Here is a 19,284-nt window from a genome sequence, read left to right on the forward strand (position 1 = left end):
CCAAGCATTAAAAATGAGGGAAATGTGTTATTGAAATGTCTGAATGCCCCCCAACATTAACCATTGTAGAATAAGAATCATAAAGCTACATACATGGCCCAACAGATACTGCATGTACTAAAGTATAGATCATGTCCTGTGCAAATCAAAGAGGGAAATATAACCAACTACCCTTTCTTTACTCCTCAGGCGACGCTGGGTATGCACTCTCTCCACATCTCCTCACCCCTTACAGGGGTGCAAACACTGTACTGTAGGTACAATAGGGCACACATATGGACTCGAACCATCATAGAGCGCACTTTTGGTGTGTTGAAGTCGCGATTCAGATGTCTCGACCGTACAGGGGGTGTGCTGCTGTACTTCCCAGAAGACGTGTTCAAGATCATATTAGCCTGTTGTGTTTTGCATAACATTGCTTTAACGCATGGCTTACACATACCGCTGGAACCACGGCTAGCTCTGAATCTGGGAAACCGGGCCATTGCACATAACCGAGGTCAGGGCATGCAAGTCTGTGCTCAGCTCGTTGCCACGTTTTTCACATGAGCAACCTGTAGTGTCATGGACAAAATGTGGTTTGCTGTCTGTTGTCAATGATGAAACCTGTATATACACGACTGTGTCAATACATTCCTTCCTGAGATGACTTTGCAAGCCACACTAACTGCATGTAAATCACAGCTGTTGACAGTAGTCAAAAGGATGAGCGTGCTTCAGCTCATGTGCCCATGTCAGCGATCAGTGTAGTGGCTGTCCCTAAAGAATCTATTGACGCAGATCAAAAACTATACATGTTCTGAGAGACCTACCCGGACCTTATGAGGATGGGTCACTTAATCACAAAAGGCCATAAACATTGCATTTTCAGGCCTGTGCCCTCAACAGATTTGACTCCCCAACAAATGATGGGCCCACAACGTGAGTGATGATGTCATGGGTGAATCAGGCACCATGTGTCTGTGATATATCCACACTGCTCCACCCCAATGTTACGTAACACATCACACAACTCAAGTAATGAGCACTCAATATGGACTACATGTACCATAAGGCAAAGTAGGAGAAAATGTGCAGAAATGTCATTAAATGGTCTGTTCCCACTTTTGTTACATATTCATAATTCTCACCTGCACTGTCGTTTAATTTTTTTCCACAACAGAACAGCAGGATGGCAGTGGATTTGATTTCTGATTGTGGATGGATCAGGATGAATACAAAATGGCTGCCAACTATTTCCTGTGGTGTATTTCCTGCCTCCCACTTCCTGTAAAACATTTCCTATATGAAACAATGTGTTTCAGGTCATTTTCGGAGTTTACGGCCCGAAAACGTAAGTTCCGATTTCGGAGCGTAATGCGCTTGTGCGGACCTGCCGCTCCGGAACCGGAAATTACGGGCCGTAAACTCTGAAAATGACCCGGAACACATTATTTCATACAGGAATTGTTATACAGGAAGTGGGAGACAGGAAATACATCACAGGAAGTTGTTGACAGCCATTGTGTGTTCATTCTGAGTCATCCTCTATCACAGATCAGATCCTCTGACATCCTGCTGCTCTCATCTTACTTGTTTGCCCCAAAATGGCTGAGGGTTATGAAGAGAAAGCATCCCCTTTCACTGAAAGGGAATTAGACATCTTAGCTGAGGGCGTGCTGTCCAAATATCCTCAGCTATATGTGGACCCAGAACACCAGCTGAGCCAGGCTATGAGCCAAAATCGGGGAGCGCTGCAGTGCTGTGGGAGTTCACACCAGGAGTGCTAGGGCATGCCGCAAGCGCTGGGAGGACCTAAAACTCTGGTCCCGGCACAAGGTTGAGGTGCTGGTGGGCCTGTCTTACCAGCACCATGTGCATCGTCCTCGCCTCTCCCCACTGTACAGGAGGGTCTTGCGAGCAGCTTGGCCGACCTTCCATGCTCAGCTGGAGGAGCATGAGCAGCAGAGACCTGGTAAGGCCATCATATGCAATATGTGTCTGGGAGTATGATGTGAGTGAAACAGTGCTGTACCATTGTGTGTCCCATACCTCCATTCACTGATTCCGTGTCCATGCAGCAGTCACCAAGATTAAAAAGGCACACTGTGGCATATGGACTGTACAAGGCAGAGTGCATTTTGGGAGCTGTAGTTCCTTCATGACAACTGGGTAAATGAGACACACTTGTGCATTCATATTGAATGCTGCTCTGCCAGCAACACTACCATTGAAACAAGGAAAAAATAACTGATGTGTGCATTGGATGAGCAATGGTACAGACACTGTCCAGTGTGCGCATGGCAGGCCAAAGGGTATTGGATGCTGTGACTTGCAATGCATTTTTAGAGTTTGAGTTCCAATTGAGACAGATCATCATGTGCCATGGAGTTAAGACAGACTTTGAGATCCTTGCATCACTCTTAAGTGCTTCTAAATTTGCAAGGTGTGTCCAGTGACAGACATCTCACCCTCAGTGGCCTGTATGACATTTCACATGTACAGGTAGCTGTCACAACGACCCACCACTGTTCATCGGTGTACTGCACTACCTTATCAGTCACCAAAGCCAATATGTGGCACTGGATTGTCAGATTATGTGTGGGGACAGCAAAAGGCTAGACTCACAATGTAGCTAAAGAAATAGCCAAGACCCTATGTGGATGTGTGACCCACATTCGGCACTTGTCTTGTCCTATACAATGCTACAAAGCAGATGACACTTGTCCAGACATTAAATAGCTGTGACTCCATATCAATGGCCTAATTCAAATAAATCTGGACTCTTCATGTTCTCCTTTGGTGGACTGGGTTTGGAACCTGCACATGTAGCAGTGACAGGACACATAGATCATAAGAATGGCAAGGTTGAGGGTTGGCCAATACAGTTGTGTAAGCCAGAAACATTCACGTGAGATGTCCATGTCAGACTCAATTCAGTAAATGACATTGAACATACACGTAATGTAAGTTCATAAACACTAACAACTGTAGAGTGTGATCAGAGGAAAGCAAAGTCTGACCTTGGCTCATCTATGTATGTGTCTCGTCCTGCATGAAACAACCACCACATCAGGATTTTGCTTACATTTCAGCAGGCACAGCTGGCCAATTGGAAGAACAGCAGGACCAGGTCTGGAGCGGGAGGCCATCAGTGCACCGGCGGCTACACCCTCTTTCCACCATCGAGGAAGAAGAGGATGAAGAGGGACCCTCAACATCAGGAGTCAAGGGGATTGTGCCCACCCGGACTGACATGGAACACAACTCTGGTGCTACCTCCTGGGTGGAGGCTGTGTCCATTGAAGGTGGGGTAGAAGAACCTGACACCTCTGCCCATGATTTGGTGGAGAGCTACTTTCCCCCAGACTCTTCACCTGTGGGTCCTGAAGAGGTGTCCCCGGTGCAGGCCAATATCCAATCTGGACCTGCCATCAGCCCCTCCCTACCTCTACAGTCCCCCATTACATCGAGGGCTCCGGCTGCATCCCCTGCAACCAGTCCCCCTCCTCGTAGCTGCCAGCTTGACCACAACATTGGCTCTGGACCTGAGGCACCACATCCCTTCTGTCCCCCCAGGCCCCTCCCAGTGTTGTTCCTCCTGTGGCTGTACCAGGGCACTTGAGGTGGATGTGTGAGGGTCAGTCAGACATGTCTGCTCGTATCATGCTATAAGTGTGTCTGGAGATACGCATGATGCGAGAGGACATTGTCCGATCTCTGGCCACCCTCACCACCAGCATCAATTCCATGGCCACAGCCATGTTGTCTCCCAAATCCCTTCCCATACTACCGTCAATGTCTCCCCTGTCCGTTGCCCCACACTGTTTCCCCTGTACTCCTCGTGTGTCACGAACACATGTGGTGCCTGTTCCTGCACCCGCCACCTGTGTGCCTGCATCAGACTCTGAGGATCTGGACATTGTGGTAGTAGAGGATGACCAGAAGGACACTTGACTTTTGACTGAGATGTCGTTCTGAACAATTATTAAATTTTCCCCTTGTAAATAGACTGGTTTCCTTGACGCTCCCTGACATGTCATATTTTTGTTGCCCCAGCCCAATCCAAGTTCCCTTTTCCATCTGCATTAAGATCATCATTTGTTTTCCTTTCTCCTTTCCAAACGGAAGGTAGTTCTTCTGTTCATGCATAAATATCTTTGAGGAATTCTACTTACTTTAACTTGTTTGACTTCATTTTGAATGTCTGGTTCAGAATATGGACACATATTTGGTGAGTCATCTGCTATGCACATAATGGCTTGTTGCAATGATAGGTTACACTTGTAACTGTGTCACACACACACATACCTCCTCACATCTCTAGGCCACCTACGTCGTTATACAGGACATGATAAACAACAGAATCTTAGTTTTGTAGATCTTTATTTTTTCTATACACATATTCACGTGGTCAATTTGTCTTGGGCTTCTTGTCACTGAAGATTGTGCCTGTGACATCGCAATTTTGGAGGTGATGATCACTGTGAGGGGTTAGGTCGGGCTTGTTGCCTACGTGTAGGTGGGTATTGTCCATGTGCCTATACAGGGTGATCAACATATGCAGGGGCAGATGGTGTATGCACATTTGGTGTTTGTGCCTGGACAAAGGCTGGTTGTGCACGTGGTGGGAGTGCCTGTACAGGGGTTGGTGGTGGTTGTGCAGGTGGTGGCAGTGCCTGTACAGGGGTTGGTGGTGGTTGTACAGGTGGTGGCAGTGCCTGTACAGGGGTTGGTGGTGGTTGTGCAGGTGGTGGCAGTACCTGTACAGGGGTTGGTGGTGGTTGTGCAGGTGGTGGCAGTGCCTGTACAGGGGTTGGTGGTGGTTGGGCAGGTGGTGGGAGTGCCTGTGCAGGTGTTGGTGGTGGTTGTGCAGGTGGTGGGACTGCCTGTTCAGGCTGCCGGTGTGGATATGTACCTTTGCTCTGGTGCTGTGCAGTTGATGGTACAGGTGTGTGGATGTGCTGTCCTACAGGCAGATTTGATGGCTCCCCTCCCTGCGTTGACCGTGAAGGGAGACTTTGGATCACTTTCAGCATGCCCTCCATCATCTTCATGGCCAAGGCATGGTGTCTTGCACTCTCTTCCCTTTGGATGGGTTTCATGTCTCTCATATTCCTAGACATGTCCTGCCAAGTTCTATCCATCCTATCCAAAACTTGGCTCAGCCTGTCCACCACCTGAGGGAATTGGACCATGTCCTGCAGGGACTCAGACATGTCTGACAGGGTAGCCCCTATGGCACGAATGATCTGCCTCACATCTCTCTGCTGTTGGAAGAAGTCCTGCTCCCACTGGCCACCATAGCCAGGTGCAGGCCCTCGCTGCAGGTGTCTGCCATGGATGGGACGAGCAGGTGCAACAACAGGAGAGGGGGTGGCAGATGGGAGCCTGTGGGCAGGATAATGGTGCCCAGGGGATACCTGCACCACAACAGGGCTGGTACTGCCCCCAGATGGTGGAGAGGATGGCAGGGATACACTGTATATGGAGGAGCGGGTTGGAGAACCACCATGTCGGTCCTGGGCGTGAGGGCTGTGAGGGAGTGATGTCTGTGTTGGGATGCGTGGGAGCTCTGGCTGGTTTGCTCTATGCTGGGGACAGGCAATTGTTTGCTTGGGAGGAGGCTGACGAACGTTGCTTGGTGGAGGATGTGATGCTGTGACTGATTTTAGCAATGTGGCACAATAGCTCTCATTGGCATCAGAATCATCTTCCCCGGAGTGGATGGACATGTAGTCATCATCATCCACCAAGTCGACGTCCTCAGGAACTTCCTCCTCCTCTTGAGCAGTACTTGCTGCCGACATACCGGCTTGGAGGATCAGGGGATTCTCCCCTCTGATTCCCCGTCGGCCCGCACTGGTCGTCGGTCTGTCATCCTCATCCTCAGCATCCCCTGGAACACAGAGGTTGCAACCATATTAGTGATTGGCCTGGTATTACATGTGGTGCAACACAAGGGTTGTTTTAACTGCACTTTGCATCAACAGCTGAGGATCATGTGACCTGGTTAGGGTACCACCACAAATGACAGCTCACGCCATAGCACTGAGGTGTTACACGGAAATGTACATGATGCAAGCAAACTCACCAGCTCCAGCCACAACAACTTCTGTCCCTTCGCGTTCCGCCCTGGTGTCACCTGCTGAACCTGTCTCCTCATAGATGTTGTAGACATAGCTGTCCCTGATCCAGCAGCTGCAGAGGGAAGGGACAACATTCTCAATGATCTGCATCACTAATTGACAGACAGGCACATGACACTCCTGATTTGTATGTCACTTGGTAAACAACAACTGCTGATTCCATGCAGAAGGGGATCTTGATCTCAGTCATGGCTTAGTAATCTAAGCTAGTGACACACCTCAAGCCAGAATTACCTGAAGGACAGGTGAGCGACTGTTTCACTGCTGCAGCCAGGATGTCATCCATTTCAATGGATGGTGTCCGCTGCAGTGTCCTCTCTTTGCATACTCTATTTCCAACATCCTGGTACTACTTAGCTGACAACGGATGGTGTCTTGAACAGCAGACATCCAAACCTCATATGTCAAACACTCACCTCTACATGTGAATACGGTAGGAGAGGAGGCAAGCAGAATGTAACATTTGGTTATGATCACACATTGCGGATAGGCTGAAAAGATTTGATGCTTTCTGCCTGCACTGGATTAGCGTGTTGCTCTTCAGCCAAGTTATTTTGCAGGTGTAACTGCATGAAGATTCACCTTAGCAGCCCCTACACCCATCTCAAAGGTACACAACTGACATCAGTGTGGGCCTCAGCCATACCAATTTCATTATGATGTAACCATATATATTTTGCTAGGGATTTTTCCTATCATTGAATTGCAAGCCTGTTGTGTTTTGATCACTTCATATGACACATTGTACTATTGAATGTCCATTCTGCACTCACTTGGCATACATTTTGTGTCATCCTTTTGATTAGCCACCAGGGTCTGATCTTGCATGTGTTCAAATGCCATATGTGAGCATATTGTGATTCAGGACAACAGTGTTGTACAACCCATACAACATACAGTGGGGGTGAAAGGCACATTTAATGAGCATTCAGCCTGAATTATTCTTGGGTTTACTTACCTTGGCCCAGCACCGGAACAGAGTGTGGTCCCTGAACAGATGTCACAGCCAACCTTGTAGCAGAAGTCAGTGTGTGTCTTTGATTCTGGGAGGACCTCATTGTACCTACAATGATAAGTGTATTTTGCAACTTTACATTTCTGCAGCCACATGTGATGCACTCAATTTCTGGCACAAAGGATGAGCACAAGCAGTTGTGGGCACCACCGTTGCAGAAGTGTGTTATACTTAATATCATGAGTGATCTCACATATAACTTAGTATGGGCCCACTACCTAGATGCAACCTATATCACAATTACATGACTATGAATCCTGAGGCAATGTCCACTATCATGTTTTGTTGATGGCCAACAGAAAAGCCAGCCAATGTAAGAAGTACGTGATCCAGCTGTGTGGACTGGGCAATTTGATGCATATTGGAAACATTCGAAGTTGGACAGTGGATGCATTGTCAATACTACTGACACTGGTATCTCACTTCTTGTTCATCATTACCATTACAATATAGTGGGGACACCCTTTTGACTAGTTGTGGCACTCGATTACAGGATTGGATTCCCTGGTCTGGGACTGTTGGTGAAATACATGTTATGTTCCACAATTACAAAGGTATGATGAGCCAAGACATGTTATATTTTGTCTTTCGCTTTTCACAAATATCATTTGCTAAAGGTGAATGTCCATTGACAACTCCAATAGTAATGTAGCTATTTTTTCATCTCTGGTTGACTTTCATATGTGGGCACTATATGTCCCTCTGTCGTCTCCTGACAATGTATGCATTTTGACCATCTCCTGGCCAGTTTGACTTACCAGTTAGTGAGGGTGGTATGCCTTTCTCTGTACGTTGTTGATTCCTCCCAGTAGATGCAGGGACCTCTGCTACTGCAGTTGTCTGTGCTCTGGCTGAATGTGTCAATAGGTGAGAAGAGAGAAAAGTAACCAAATGGGAAATGTGCTTGTTGAACTTTTCAGGGATGTCCCCATTTCTTCCTCATGCTAACAGTGTTGTGAAGTACTGCTTCAGATGGGGCAGGTAGGAGCAGTGGTGCGTTGGGGATGTAATGGTGTGGCAGGGTGGGAAAGAACAACAGAATATGTGCATGACTATTTTGATCTGATGATTCTCTTACGTTCTGCTTTGTGATTTAGGCTGGCACAGAGTGATTTATTTCTTGGATAATTTGTGGCAGGTTTACAAGCCCTTTGAAAAACATTTACACCACCGTTGCGTCCCTTCTGTGACACAGCAGTGGTTTAATACAGGTGACACATTTTGACTTATTCACAACGTGACGCATCTATGGGGATGCGTCACGTTGTGAAGCCCTGCGCAACATTAAACCTGCGTCAGCTTTGATGTAGGCAGGGTGGGCGTTCCTTTGGGACATGCCTTGTAAAAGTGATGCAGTGTAATCGACGAGATTTCACAGAGTCACTTTTCAGAGGCTGCTGCGACGCAACCTTACATCTGCTTGAAGCACACGTAAGGAGTGGCACAGAACGTTAGGTATGGACGGTCCATGGACATTGTTGGAGTTGCACTTGTGACACGACTCCAGCAAAGCACCCTCCTAATGCCATCAGATGCAACACACATCTGTCTATCCCTGCGCCACAGTGTACCACATTGTAAATGCGACGCATCCGTGGTGGCGCAAGAGTTGAATTGCGTGTTGCATTGTTACTGGTGCATCCCTCCTAATATTTGTCAATTGCTACTTAGCAGGGTTGTGTATATACGGCAACAGTACTGTGCCCATGTTTTCAAAAGTGGGGGAGGGATTTGCCATTTCTAATGCAAAGGATTCTAGGACTTGTGGTGCTACATACAGAGGGTGACGCATGAGTCTCTGACTGACTATATTTTTATATACACGTTTGACAACTTCCTTACTCACAATGACAATGCAACACAGACAATCTTTTCATGCACTTTTTCTTTTCATCCCATTTACCTGGTACCACGTAGCGGATGTCCCTAGCAGGCAGCCCATGGACCAAGTGGGGGTGTATTGTGGTAAGGATATCCTCCTCCAGTGGGGTGAGATGGATGCGGGGACCAGAGTATGCAGCAGGGAGGATCCTGTTTAATTTGATCCTGGAGTACTTCTCCTTCACCCTCTGCCTTTCATCCTGCCACTTTTTATTGATGTCCTGGACTGTCCGCCTCTCCTCCCCCGATGCTGTGACAGTAGTGGCTAATTGCTGCCATAGGGCTGCCTTCTGTGTGCCACTGGTGCAGTAGGGTGAGAGTTCATATAGGCGTTTGTGGTGCCTCACTATATACTCCACAAGCATGGTAGTCTCCTCTGCAGTGAAGTTCTTCTTCCTCCTCATTAGTTCAATTTTTCTCAGGCGATGTCAGCGTTGTGAACACAAACTCTCTGTGGCCAAACCTTTTCCTTTAATGTGTGCTGCTTTTATATGTTTTGTGGTGCTGGTCAATTAGTGTTAATTGGGTTCAGCTGGAGCTTGGTGGGGGATGGTAGGCACTTTCAACATCATGGCAAAATGGAGCTATTGGCTGGGATTGGCTGCAGTGTGTCAGCTGATGCATGGTGGGGGATGGTAGGCACTAGGGCAGGTGTTTACCCATGGCTAACATGATCAACAGCCACAGTTTGTGTATTCCGGCCCGGAATCGGAGATTCTGGCCTGTAGGCGGAGATTCCGGCCTGGGAGCGGAATTCCAGCTCCGGGTGCGGAATTTCCGCTCCGGGAGCGGAAACTCCGGCCCGAGTACAGGCGTAAAGTTAGTAGTCATAAGTCCATTCTGTGAATACCAAAAGTAGTAAGTTCATTCTGTGAATGCCAAAAGTAGTAAGTGCATTCTGTGATTACCAGAAGTAGTAAGTGCATTCTGTGAATACCAAAATGGTAGTAAGCTTAGGATTTTGTCTTAAGCTAGTTCTGTGAATCGGGGCCTATGTATTGATCGCTTGTGTAGCTACCCTGCTGAGAAGTATTAGTAATGATTCACTTACTAACAGCTAATCTATATTAAACCTACACTTTTTCATGATAGCTGGTATGTTTTGAGCGTGAGCTATGCCACTGAAAGAGACAACTCTGCTAGACCATTGAATTTAAATATACTTACTTTGCCTGGCCATGAGGACATGAATATGTCACCCTTCAGCCAAAAAGGTCTATTTGAACCTAAGCACCGATACATGTGTCGAAGTCACCGGAAGGGCAGAACTGCTCGTTCAACTTGAGGTCAGGGAGATAGCATATGTCACATTGGAGGTAGTAACTAAGGATAAATCATATCGAAACAAACACTCCCACAGGAACCAAAAGATATGGGAGACACCAGAATATGATACAAAATACAACAGAGTAAATCTGCAAAGCACCAAAACACTGCTGGGATATTGTCTTTTGGAAATCGCGGCCCAGGGAACTTTTCAGGATGCATCATATATTGCAGTATAGCAACCTGTTGAATGTAGAATGGCTGGTAAATGTGCCAATGTGTGTGAACATCGAAACTCCCAGTAGGATCAACTTCGGTTCTTTCTATTGACAGCCCATAAATCATTCAAAATTCCTCCTCAAAGGCTCTGAGAGCTATCTGGAGGTCCACTTTGGTGGCCTTTCTCCCCATATCCCCCTTTTCCTTGCAGAGCCTCAGCAGCTCAATCGTGCTAAAGCTATCAATGTTGCTCCAATCCAGCTCCATCGTACCAAATAGGAGGTGAGAAAAAATATTAACTTGGAAAAAAAGTAGCTAATTAAAAAATATGTCAAATCTGATGTCAGATTATTTATATTGGATTTTAGTGTGAAACAAAATCACTGAGTGGCACTGAACAAACACAAGTGAAGGAGCCCACCGCAGCCACTGATGTAAACACATCAGGTTATTGGTTGCATGGGTTTTAGCACCACTCAGGCTACAACCACAAACATCGTGGTTGTTGCCTGAGTGGAGCCTCTACACCCTCAACCAACAACCCAATTTCTTAAAAGGCCTCTCTTTGAAAACCAGCTCTTGAAGAAAGAACAGCATGCATTGCTGTGCTTTTAGCTGCATTGCAGTGAAATGAATGCAGGCAAACAGGGTGAAGGCCCCCTCCATTAATGACACCAGTCTTGGCACGTACTTCTTTAAGAGAACACGTTTATCTTTATCGCCTGAGGGTATCTAACATGGTGCGTCATATAAAATGTGACTTGATAAATATTCATTTCCATCCCCCTACCTCAAAACATTCAGTTCCACACATTCACCCCTGTTTCTCCATTTGCAAATGTTTTGACATGAAGGTGCCAAAGCAGTATTAACGGCACATGTAAAAAATGTAATGCCTTCATTGTTTTCAAGAAAGTTTAGGTTTTAAACAAATAATTGCACATTTTCATGAATAAATAACAATTCAACATACTACAGAATCAAAGAATATAAATGGAGCAAAGCATACTTATATTCATAATGCTGTTCTAGATTTTAAAATAATGTGCCTTGTCATGCGATGCTTATCACCTCACTTATTACATCGCTAATGACATGTTAAATGATATTATTGATGACATTACTGATGACATCTCAATTTAACCAAATAAGGGGATTCATTTTGTCATATAAATTATGGTTAGTGGTCTAGAAAGCTATAATGAGAAAACATTTTCTATGAGTTCTCAAATTTCTTTCTCATCCATGTCAGTAAAACATTCTGAGATACAAACTGAAACTTTCACTTTCAACACCAGAACATGTCTGTCTGTTTCCTCCCAAGTAATCAACTGCAGCTCCACCACAGAGTTCTAATTAGTAACTAAAGGATTAATATTCTGTATTTATGACAAATGTGGGCACTTCTTGATCCCATTTTCATGGAATCCAAACTGGTAAACTGAAAGGTATATCTACAGAGGATACAACAGTATATAAACACAATATCATTGAAATGGTTATGTTTAGTGTCGTAGAAAGCTAAAATGATTACATTTTGCATGTATATCAGCTGAAACGCGTCATCCACATGTCATGTAATGCTGTTTCCTGTAACATGGAATATAAACATACTCCAAGTACTACAGTTCCCAGATCCTTATTGTAGTAGGAATTGTACTGTATTGTATCTCAGGAAACAATGGGCGATGTTCAATACATATACATATATTTATTGAATGAAGTAATATGCAAGGTCATAAGCGGCGTATGGCAAGGATGCTAGTTATTTTTACTTCAATTAACTATAAATGATACAAATATTTTGTTTTTTGAGTTGAAAATGTTTTTAACTGACATCTTCAACTATTACGTCACTTTAACCAGTTTTTTTCAGTGGATTTGTAGTGTTGTTTTAACATAAAGTCTAGTACCATACCTAACTATGCTAACCCCCGTCATTCACATCCTCGGGCCAGAGACCATGGCCCAACTCCCTGTGTGTAACCAACCTTACACCATACATAGCCGTGCACAGCATGGGGGAATTATCATCGCAACATAAGGCAGACTGACTGGATTCGTCAAAGGTTCAAAACTTTAAAATGAATAACAAAGGAATATTGGCTTTGTCAGAAACTCAGGATTTCATCATAGTCAACATAGATCAATTAGCTTTGTCAAACGGTCTCCATATTGATAATAAAATACATCGTAATTTACCATTTAAACCATTAGCCATAAAGCACTCTTAGTCAAACAACAATAATTTTGTGTCTGAGCCTGTCTTTAACTCTCTTCATGCCACAAAATAAATACAGCCATAGGACCATCAACAAGGTCCCCCTTCACTCTAGCTTAAAAGCATACAACTCCAGCTCAAAGTGCTTTGGCAATGATAATGGAAAGCTCTCCTGGGGGCATTTGTTCAATGAACCAAGGGGCATATCAACAACAACCGGCGATAATTATCGCTCAGCGCTCTTAGCGTGAGGATAATTATCGCCGGCTAGCGTGAATTTTTATCGCTGAGATAGCGTGCTATTAGCAACGCTTATCTCAATAGCGATAAAAATCTACACGCTAACAGGCTAACGTGAGATTATCGCTGGAAACCCAGCGATAATCACACGTTACCTTGTTGATAGGGACAGGCAAACTTAGCCATGATATCCTCCTTCCATAGGATATCATGGCTAAGTCTGAAAATTAGCAGACGTAAAAAAGCAGCGTTAACCGCGGTTAGCGCTGCTTTTTTTGTCTCTAACAGGATTAGCGACATTCTTGATAATAGGAGAAATGTCGCTTAGCGACATTTCTCCTATTATTTTACTCTGGAACGCCCCCTTTGCATCTCATTAGAGATGCAAGGGGAAGCGTAGAGTAAAAGGGTGCTAACATGCAAATTTGCGTGTTAGCACCCTGTTGTTGATAGGGTGCTAGTTTTATCTCTGCTTTTTTAGCTTTTAAAGCCAAAAAAGCAGAGATAAAGCCCTTGTTGATATGCCTCTAAGAGACTTACTGTGTTTTTACAGTCCTAAACCAGCTGGTGAAGGAACTTCTGCATCCATGGCACCTAGGCAGATTGTCAACGGTGTCTTCCAAATCTGTCATGGTTACATTATTAAATATCTGTACCTCTTCTACAGAAGAGCCATGGATCATTTTATAAAGGTTTTCCAGATGACTTTCTGTCATGATGAGGTGAGGGATGTACATACTTTACACACCAGTTTCACATGACATGCCATGTGTGTCTTCAGAATAGGAAGAGAATGGAAATGGGGGCTACATGGTCAGAAGTCTAGTATGCTACATTAAACGTGAGCAAAGTGGAAAGGGACTACATGTTCCATGGATCACGAGAACTCTCATGTGACTTGCAGATGTTGGTGGACATTTTGAACTCAGAGTACAAGTTAATTATAAACCATAGTATCCTTGCTAATCTTTGCAGTTGGGAATTCCTGTTTAGCTGATGAAATCCTCATAATCAGAGTTTTTGAGAGGACGACAGAGAAGACATCAGGCAGTAAAGTAACACACTTGTACAAAGATATAGATTTGCTCTTGTTTGTCTTTCTAAGAATCTACCATTAGGATATGAACTCATATTTTGTAGGCCTGGGTAGAGTTTGTGGAGTTCCACTACGCGGAAGTCTGCGAAGTGACCCAAAAACTCTGTGGCGGAATACATTAGGTCACGCTGTTTGTGCTGATTTTTAGCTAAGCTTCTTTTGCCGCTCGAGTAGATGTTTTTATTCAAGCCGCACCATCCTCAACGTGAAAGGAAATGATCTCAAAACGAGCAGGAGTGGTCATCCGCAACTGTCCGTGTTGAGAAATCTCACCGGGAGGTGGTCTGGAGTAAGATTTTCCTTGCTCGCAGAGCACATTTTTTCGGAACTCCATGGCTAAGTGGAGTGCAGAGTGGGAAAAACTCTGCAAACTCCGCGAGTGGAAAAGAATTTCACAACCCAGGCCTAATATTTTGCACTTTGCGAGTTTTCACAAGGAATCTGCCATCAGGATATGAAGTCGTAATTTGTACTTTGCTAATTTTAATAAGGTCTTTGCAGGAATATAAACTTGTATTTGTACTTTGGGGATTGAATATTTTTATTGATTTATAACTGAGCAAGCAGTGTCAACATCATATAATATACAAACCCAACTGGGCCAAATTGCATAATCAAAAGCATATAGGCTAGCAAGGTTCAGTATGTTAGCTGAGGGGTCAGTGAATAGGGATGGAATACACAGCGATGAGCCTACAACCCAATTCAGGCTGTCCGTGTAGTGACCCGCCCTGCCACGAGCAATTCACAGTAGATTAATTTGCCTAGTGGACAAACCAAGATAGAGGCACTCAATGAACTGCATAAAAAATATGCAGAGCCTTGCTCCAAACAAGTAAGCAATACAAAAACACAATAAACAATACCAAATGGTAAATAAACCCACCCACCCCCTACCCCCACCCTCTCTCCTTCCGAGGATGATCATATATCTGTGATACGGCAGTGGTAAAACCCATAAGTTTGAAGGATACTCCCAGATCAGGACCAGCTCTTACCTACATAGGGGGGACCAACCTAAGGATACACAGGTAAACCAGGCATGTCAGTTCTTTAAATTACCTGTACAAGATGGAGATGAACGGACTCATAAGCGCTCCATGCCTAGTAATGACCACAATTAATGGAGCCATTGCCGGTGGTCTGGATTCCCATCCATCCCCCACAGAGCCAGGATAACTCTGTGTTAAGGGACAGCGCTTCCTGATGGCCCCTAATGGACAGTAAGGGGTAAGTAAGTGTGTTGGGAAGGCCCAGAAGTATATATGCGGGGAAGCGCAGGAACTCTGTCTATAAGGTGTCGTCCACGTCACATAGTACCTGTTCCCAAAACCTCATTAACTTGGGGCAATTCCGAAGCAGATGTACTAATAAACGTGTGTTCCCACATCCTCTCCAGCACTGGCCATCACAAAGTGGTTCCATCGTTAGATGTGTGAGAGGGTATAGTACCAATAGGAGGTGATTTTGTATGCATTTTCTGTGTGGCCTACATTGAATGTAGAGTGGTGAGACCTATAGAAAATGTCCCCCCACTCCTTATCAGAGAGACTGTATCCCAGCTCTGACTCCCAGTGCCTCTGGCCTGGCGTCCTATGTGCGGGTGATGTTTTTGTGAGGAAGTGGTAAAGTTCAGAGATTAGTTTCTTATCATCCGATTTTAGGATTAGCCATTTCTCAAAAGGGGTCATGGGTCTACTTGCACCGGGGTGTGTGTGAGAGCCAAGAACCCAATGGGTGAGCTGTGTGTGTGTGAACCTCTCCTGGGTAAACAGACATAATATCGAATAAAAAATATCTATTGGACAGAATATCGAGATTTTAATATATAATTGACAGAATATCGAATTGCCAAAATATAGTGGTGAAGAATATCGAAAATCAGGTAAGAAATATCGATTTAAATAATATAGAAGTAAGTAATATCGACTGTCATAATATAGTTGTTAAAAATATCGAATTTTTGTATATTGTTTTAAGTGTTAGTATATGTGTTAAAAGTATGTATTAATTTTGGAATGTATTTTTAAAGTAATGAATTTTATGTTATTTCATTTTTGTGTAATTTAATTCCGTAGCTGGTTGTGGGTTTATAGGGGAATAGGGTGGGAAGTAATTTAATTGTTATTAGGTAATTATTAATTGGGATTGAAAATGTATTGGTTGTTGATTAATTATTAATTGGTAAATGATTTGTATTAATTGGTAATTAATTTGTATTAATTGTTTAATTGATAATTATGTTAATTGTATTAATGTATTATTTGTAGCGGGTTGTGGGTTTATAGGGGAATATGGTGGGAAGTAATTTAATTGTAAATAATGAATTATTGAAATAATGTTTGTATATTGATAATCAATTTGTTATTAATTAATTATTAATTGGTATTATTTGTATTTATTAATTTTTGGTATTGAAAATTAATTGGTTGTTAATGAATTTGTAATAGGTAATAAATAAAAAAAGAAAATATTTGTATTTATAATTAATTAATTATTAAATAGCGTGTGATTGGTAATTAATTTTAATACTTTTTTTGGGATTAATAATTAATTTATTTTTAATGAAATATTAAATTATTATTTTCCCTACTATTGTACTCACTGGAGTGGGAATAGTAATTTTTACCCCTATGCTATCCAACGCTTTCCCTACTATTGCACTCACTGGAGTGGGAATAATAATTTTTACCCCTACGCTATCCAACGCTTTCCCTACTGTTGCACTCTTTGGAGTGGGAATAGTAATTTTTACCCCTATGCTATCCAACTCTTTCCCTACAGTTTCACTCACTGGAGTGGGAATAGTAATTTTTACCCTCCCGCTATCCAACGCTTTCCCTACTGTTGCACTCTCTTGAGTGGGAATAGTAATTTTTACCCTCCAGCTATCCAACGCTTTCCCTACTATTGCACTTACTGGAGTGGTAATAGTAAATTTTACCCGCCCGCTATCCTACGCAAAAAATATTGAATATCTTCAATTAATATTACGTTAATATATATGTATTAATATTTTTTTTTACTTACATTAATTATTTATTAATGTTAGTTATTTAAGTATTTTTAAGTATGTTTCAGTTAATTATATGTATTATTTCATCAATTGTACATTACTTTTAAGACATTTAAAAAATTTGATATTTTGACTAACTATATTTTTTACAACGATATTTTGGATGCTATTTTTTTGTACTTACCTGTTTGGACATAGGGATTCAATATTTTGGCATTCTATATTTCTTCCTCGATATTTTGGTAGGTCGATATTCTCCTTCTCGATATTTTGTCAGTGATCCCTCTCCTGTTCTGACAAAGATTATTGGGACTTAAGCTCATCAAAGTAGATGAGACCCTTTTGATCAAAAAGGCAACCTAGCCTTTTACAACCGCCCACCACCCACCTTTTGGCTACATGTGTTGACTGACCCGGTGGGAAGTCCGGGTTGGAAAACAATGGTGTATGTGGGGAGGGGAATGAAGAAAGACCTGCTGTAAGCACCACTGTGTCCCATACTTTGAAAGTTGTATTCGGCATCAGAGAGGAGTATAGACCCCAAGATCAAGTAGTATTCGGCATCAGAGAGGAGTATAGACCCCAAGATCTATGGGCTCGAGGGAGCCAGGTTTCTCTCCAGATATGAGCGCCCGCAACCGTTTGGTCCATAAAGACTTTTCCTGTCCTTGTAAATATGGCCCCTTTGCACACAGCACTTTGCGTAAAAGGGGTGCTCCATAGGTGTTGCTCTGGGTGTTCCCACGCAATACCCACGGAACCTGACACATTTCCAGATTTGTGAGGAATCGTAAATCCATGGGAGGCGTAGGGAGGCTCAACATGGAGAAATGTAGTAATTTCTCCTCGTTTTCTTTTCCTCTTTCTATGCGTGCTCGATTCTGCAGCCCGTATAGAAAAAGGAAATCACCTCTAAAGATTGTTTATGTACAGGAAGGGCTCCCTTCCTGCACATAAACAATCACTGAAACAATGACGTTTTTCAACTTCTATTTGTGCTAATGCAGCACACATAGAAGTTGAAAAACTGCATTTCAGATTGTTTTTGTGCTGGAAGGGAACCCTTCCTGAACAAAAACAATCTCGCCACAATGCAGGCATCCTTGCACCATGGTGCAAGGGTGCCTGCGCCGGCGCATGGCTGCAGTTTGTGCACCAGCGCAGGGGGAAGCACAGAGATGCGACATATTGTTGTAAATATGTCACATTCCTGTGCTTTGAAAGTGACTAAGTGCGGCACAGCCAAATGGCTTGTGTTCCGCACTGAGCCACTTTCTTGTAAATCTGCTACTAAGTCCTTACGAATCGAGTTTCCTAGAGAGGAGAAGTTGGTTCTTGCCATTTTAGAAAGGTTTCTGTCCAGCGTGATTCCCAAGTACGGGAGCGCGGGGTCAACCCACTGGAATTCATATTTCGCGCAGAGAGCTGATTAGGTGTCTGTTCAGACTGTGAGGTTCAGTATTTGTGATTTGGGCAGGTTCATCCTGAAGCCTGAAACTGCCCCAAATGATTTCAGCTCAGAATGATCGTTTCAAGCGTGGAGAGCAGTTGGGCAATGGAGAAAATGATGTCAACTGCATAAAGGCTTATGAGATGGTGGCCAGCACCGAAGGTAATGCCCATCGCTCCTGGGCTTTCTCTCAGCCTTTGGGCAAAGGGTTCCATGTAAATGGCAAATAAAAGCGTGGAGAGCGGACAACCCTGTCGGATGCCACGCTCATCCCTCAAACCCTGCAAATTCATCCTATTCACCCTGACCGAGGCGGTGGAGGTGTTGTAAATGCTGGTGTCCAATCCAGGAACCGAGCGCCTAGCCCAAAGTGTTTAAGGGTTGCAAACAGATAGGGCCAATGCACCCTATCAAACGCCTTCTCTGCATCTACCGCCAGCAGGTGGGCTTCCTCCTGGGACCGATTAACTTTGTCGATAATGTGGCATAAGCGTTTGGTGTTATCACCGCATTGTCGTGCAGGAATAAAGCCTGCTTGATCGGGATCGATTAAGCCCGGCATTAGAGGGTTAAGACGTGGGCCGAGATACCCGTAAACAACTTCGCATCAATATGAAGTATCGAAATTGGACGAGAAGAGCTGCAGAGCTTTGGATCTTTCCCCGGTTTCAGGATCACCAAAATGGATGCCTGCATCATGGATTCCGTTAACATCCCCGTTTCTGTAAATGAATTAAAGAGACAGGTCAAGA

The 19,284-nt window shown here is 43.9% G+C and overlaps 1 protein-coding gene across 1 annotated transcript in view; it reads right to left on the minus strand.

The window, feature by feature from the left end:
- Positions 1–4,363: 4,363 nt before the first annotated feature.
- The window catches only part of LOC146865372 (uncharacterized), an 86,548-nt gene continuing 71,627 nt past the window's right edge, over positions 4,364–19,284 (minus strand). The window contains exons 2-4 of the mRNA XM_085640730.1: positions 7,087–7,191; positions 6,074–6,180; positions 4,364–5,878 (exon numbers count right to left, since the gene is read on the minus strand). Of these exons, the coding sequence (XP_085496856.1) occupies positions 4,521–5,878; positions 6,074–6,180; positions 7,087–7,191 (1,570 nt within the window). The 3' untranslated portion in view covers positions 4,364–4,520. The remainder of the gene's footprint in view (positions 5,879–6,073; positions 6,181–7,086; positions 7,192–19,284) is intronic.

This window comes from Triturus cristatus, chromosome 2_1 (assembly GCF_964204655.1).
Source record: "Triturus cristatus chromosome 2_1, aTriCri1.1, whole genome shotgun sequence".
Classification (NCBI taxonomy): Eukaryota; Metazoa; Chordata; class Amphibia; order Caudata; family Salamandridae; genus Triturus; species Triturus cristatus.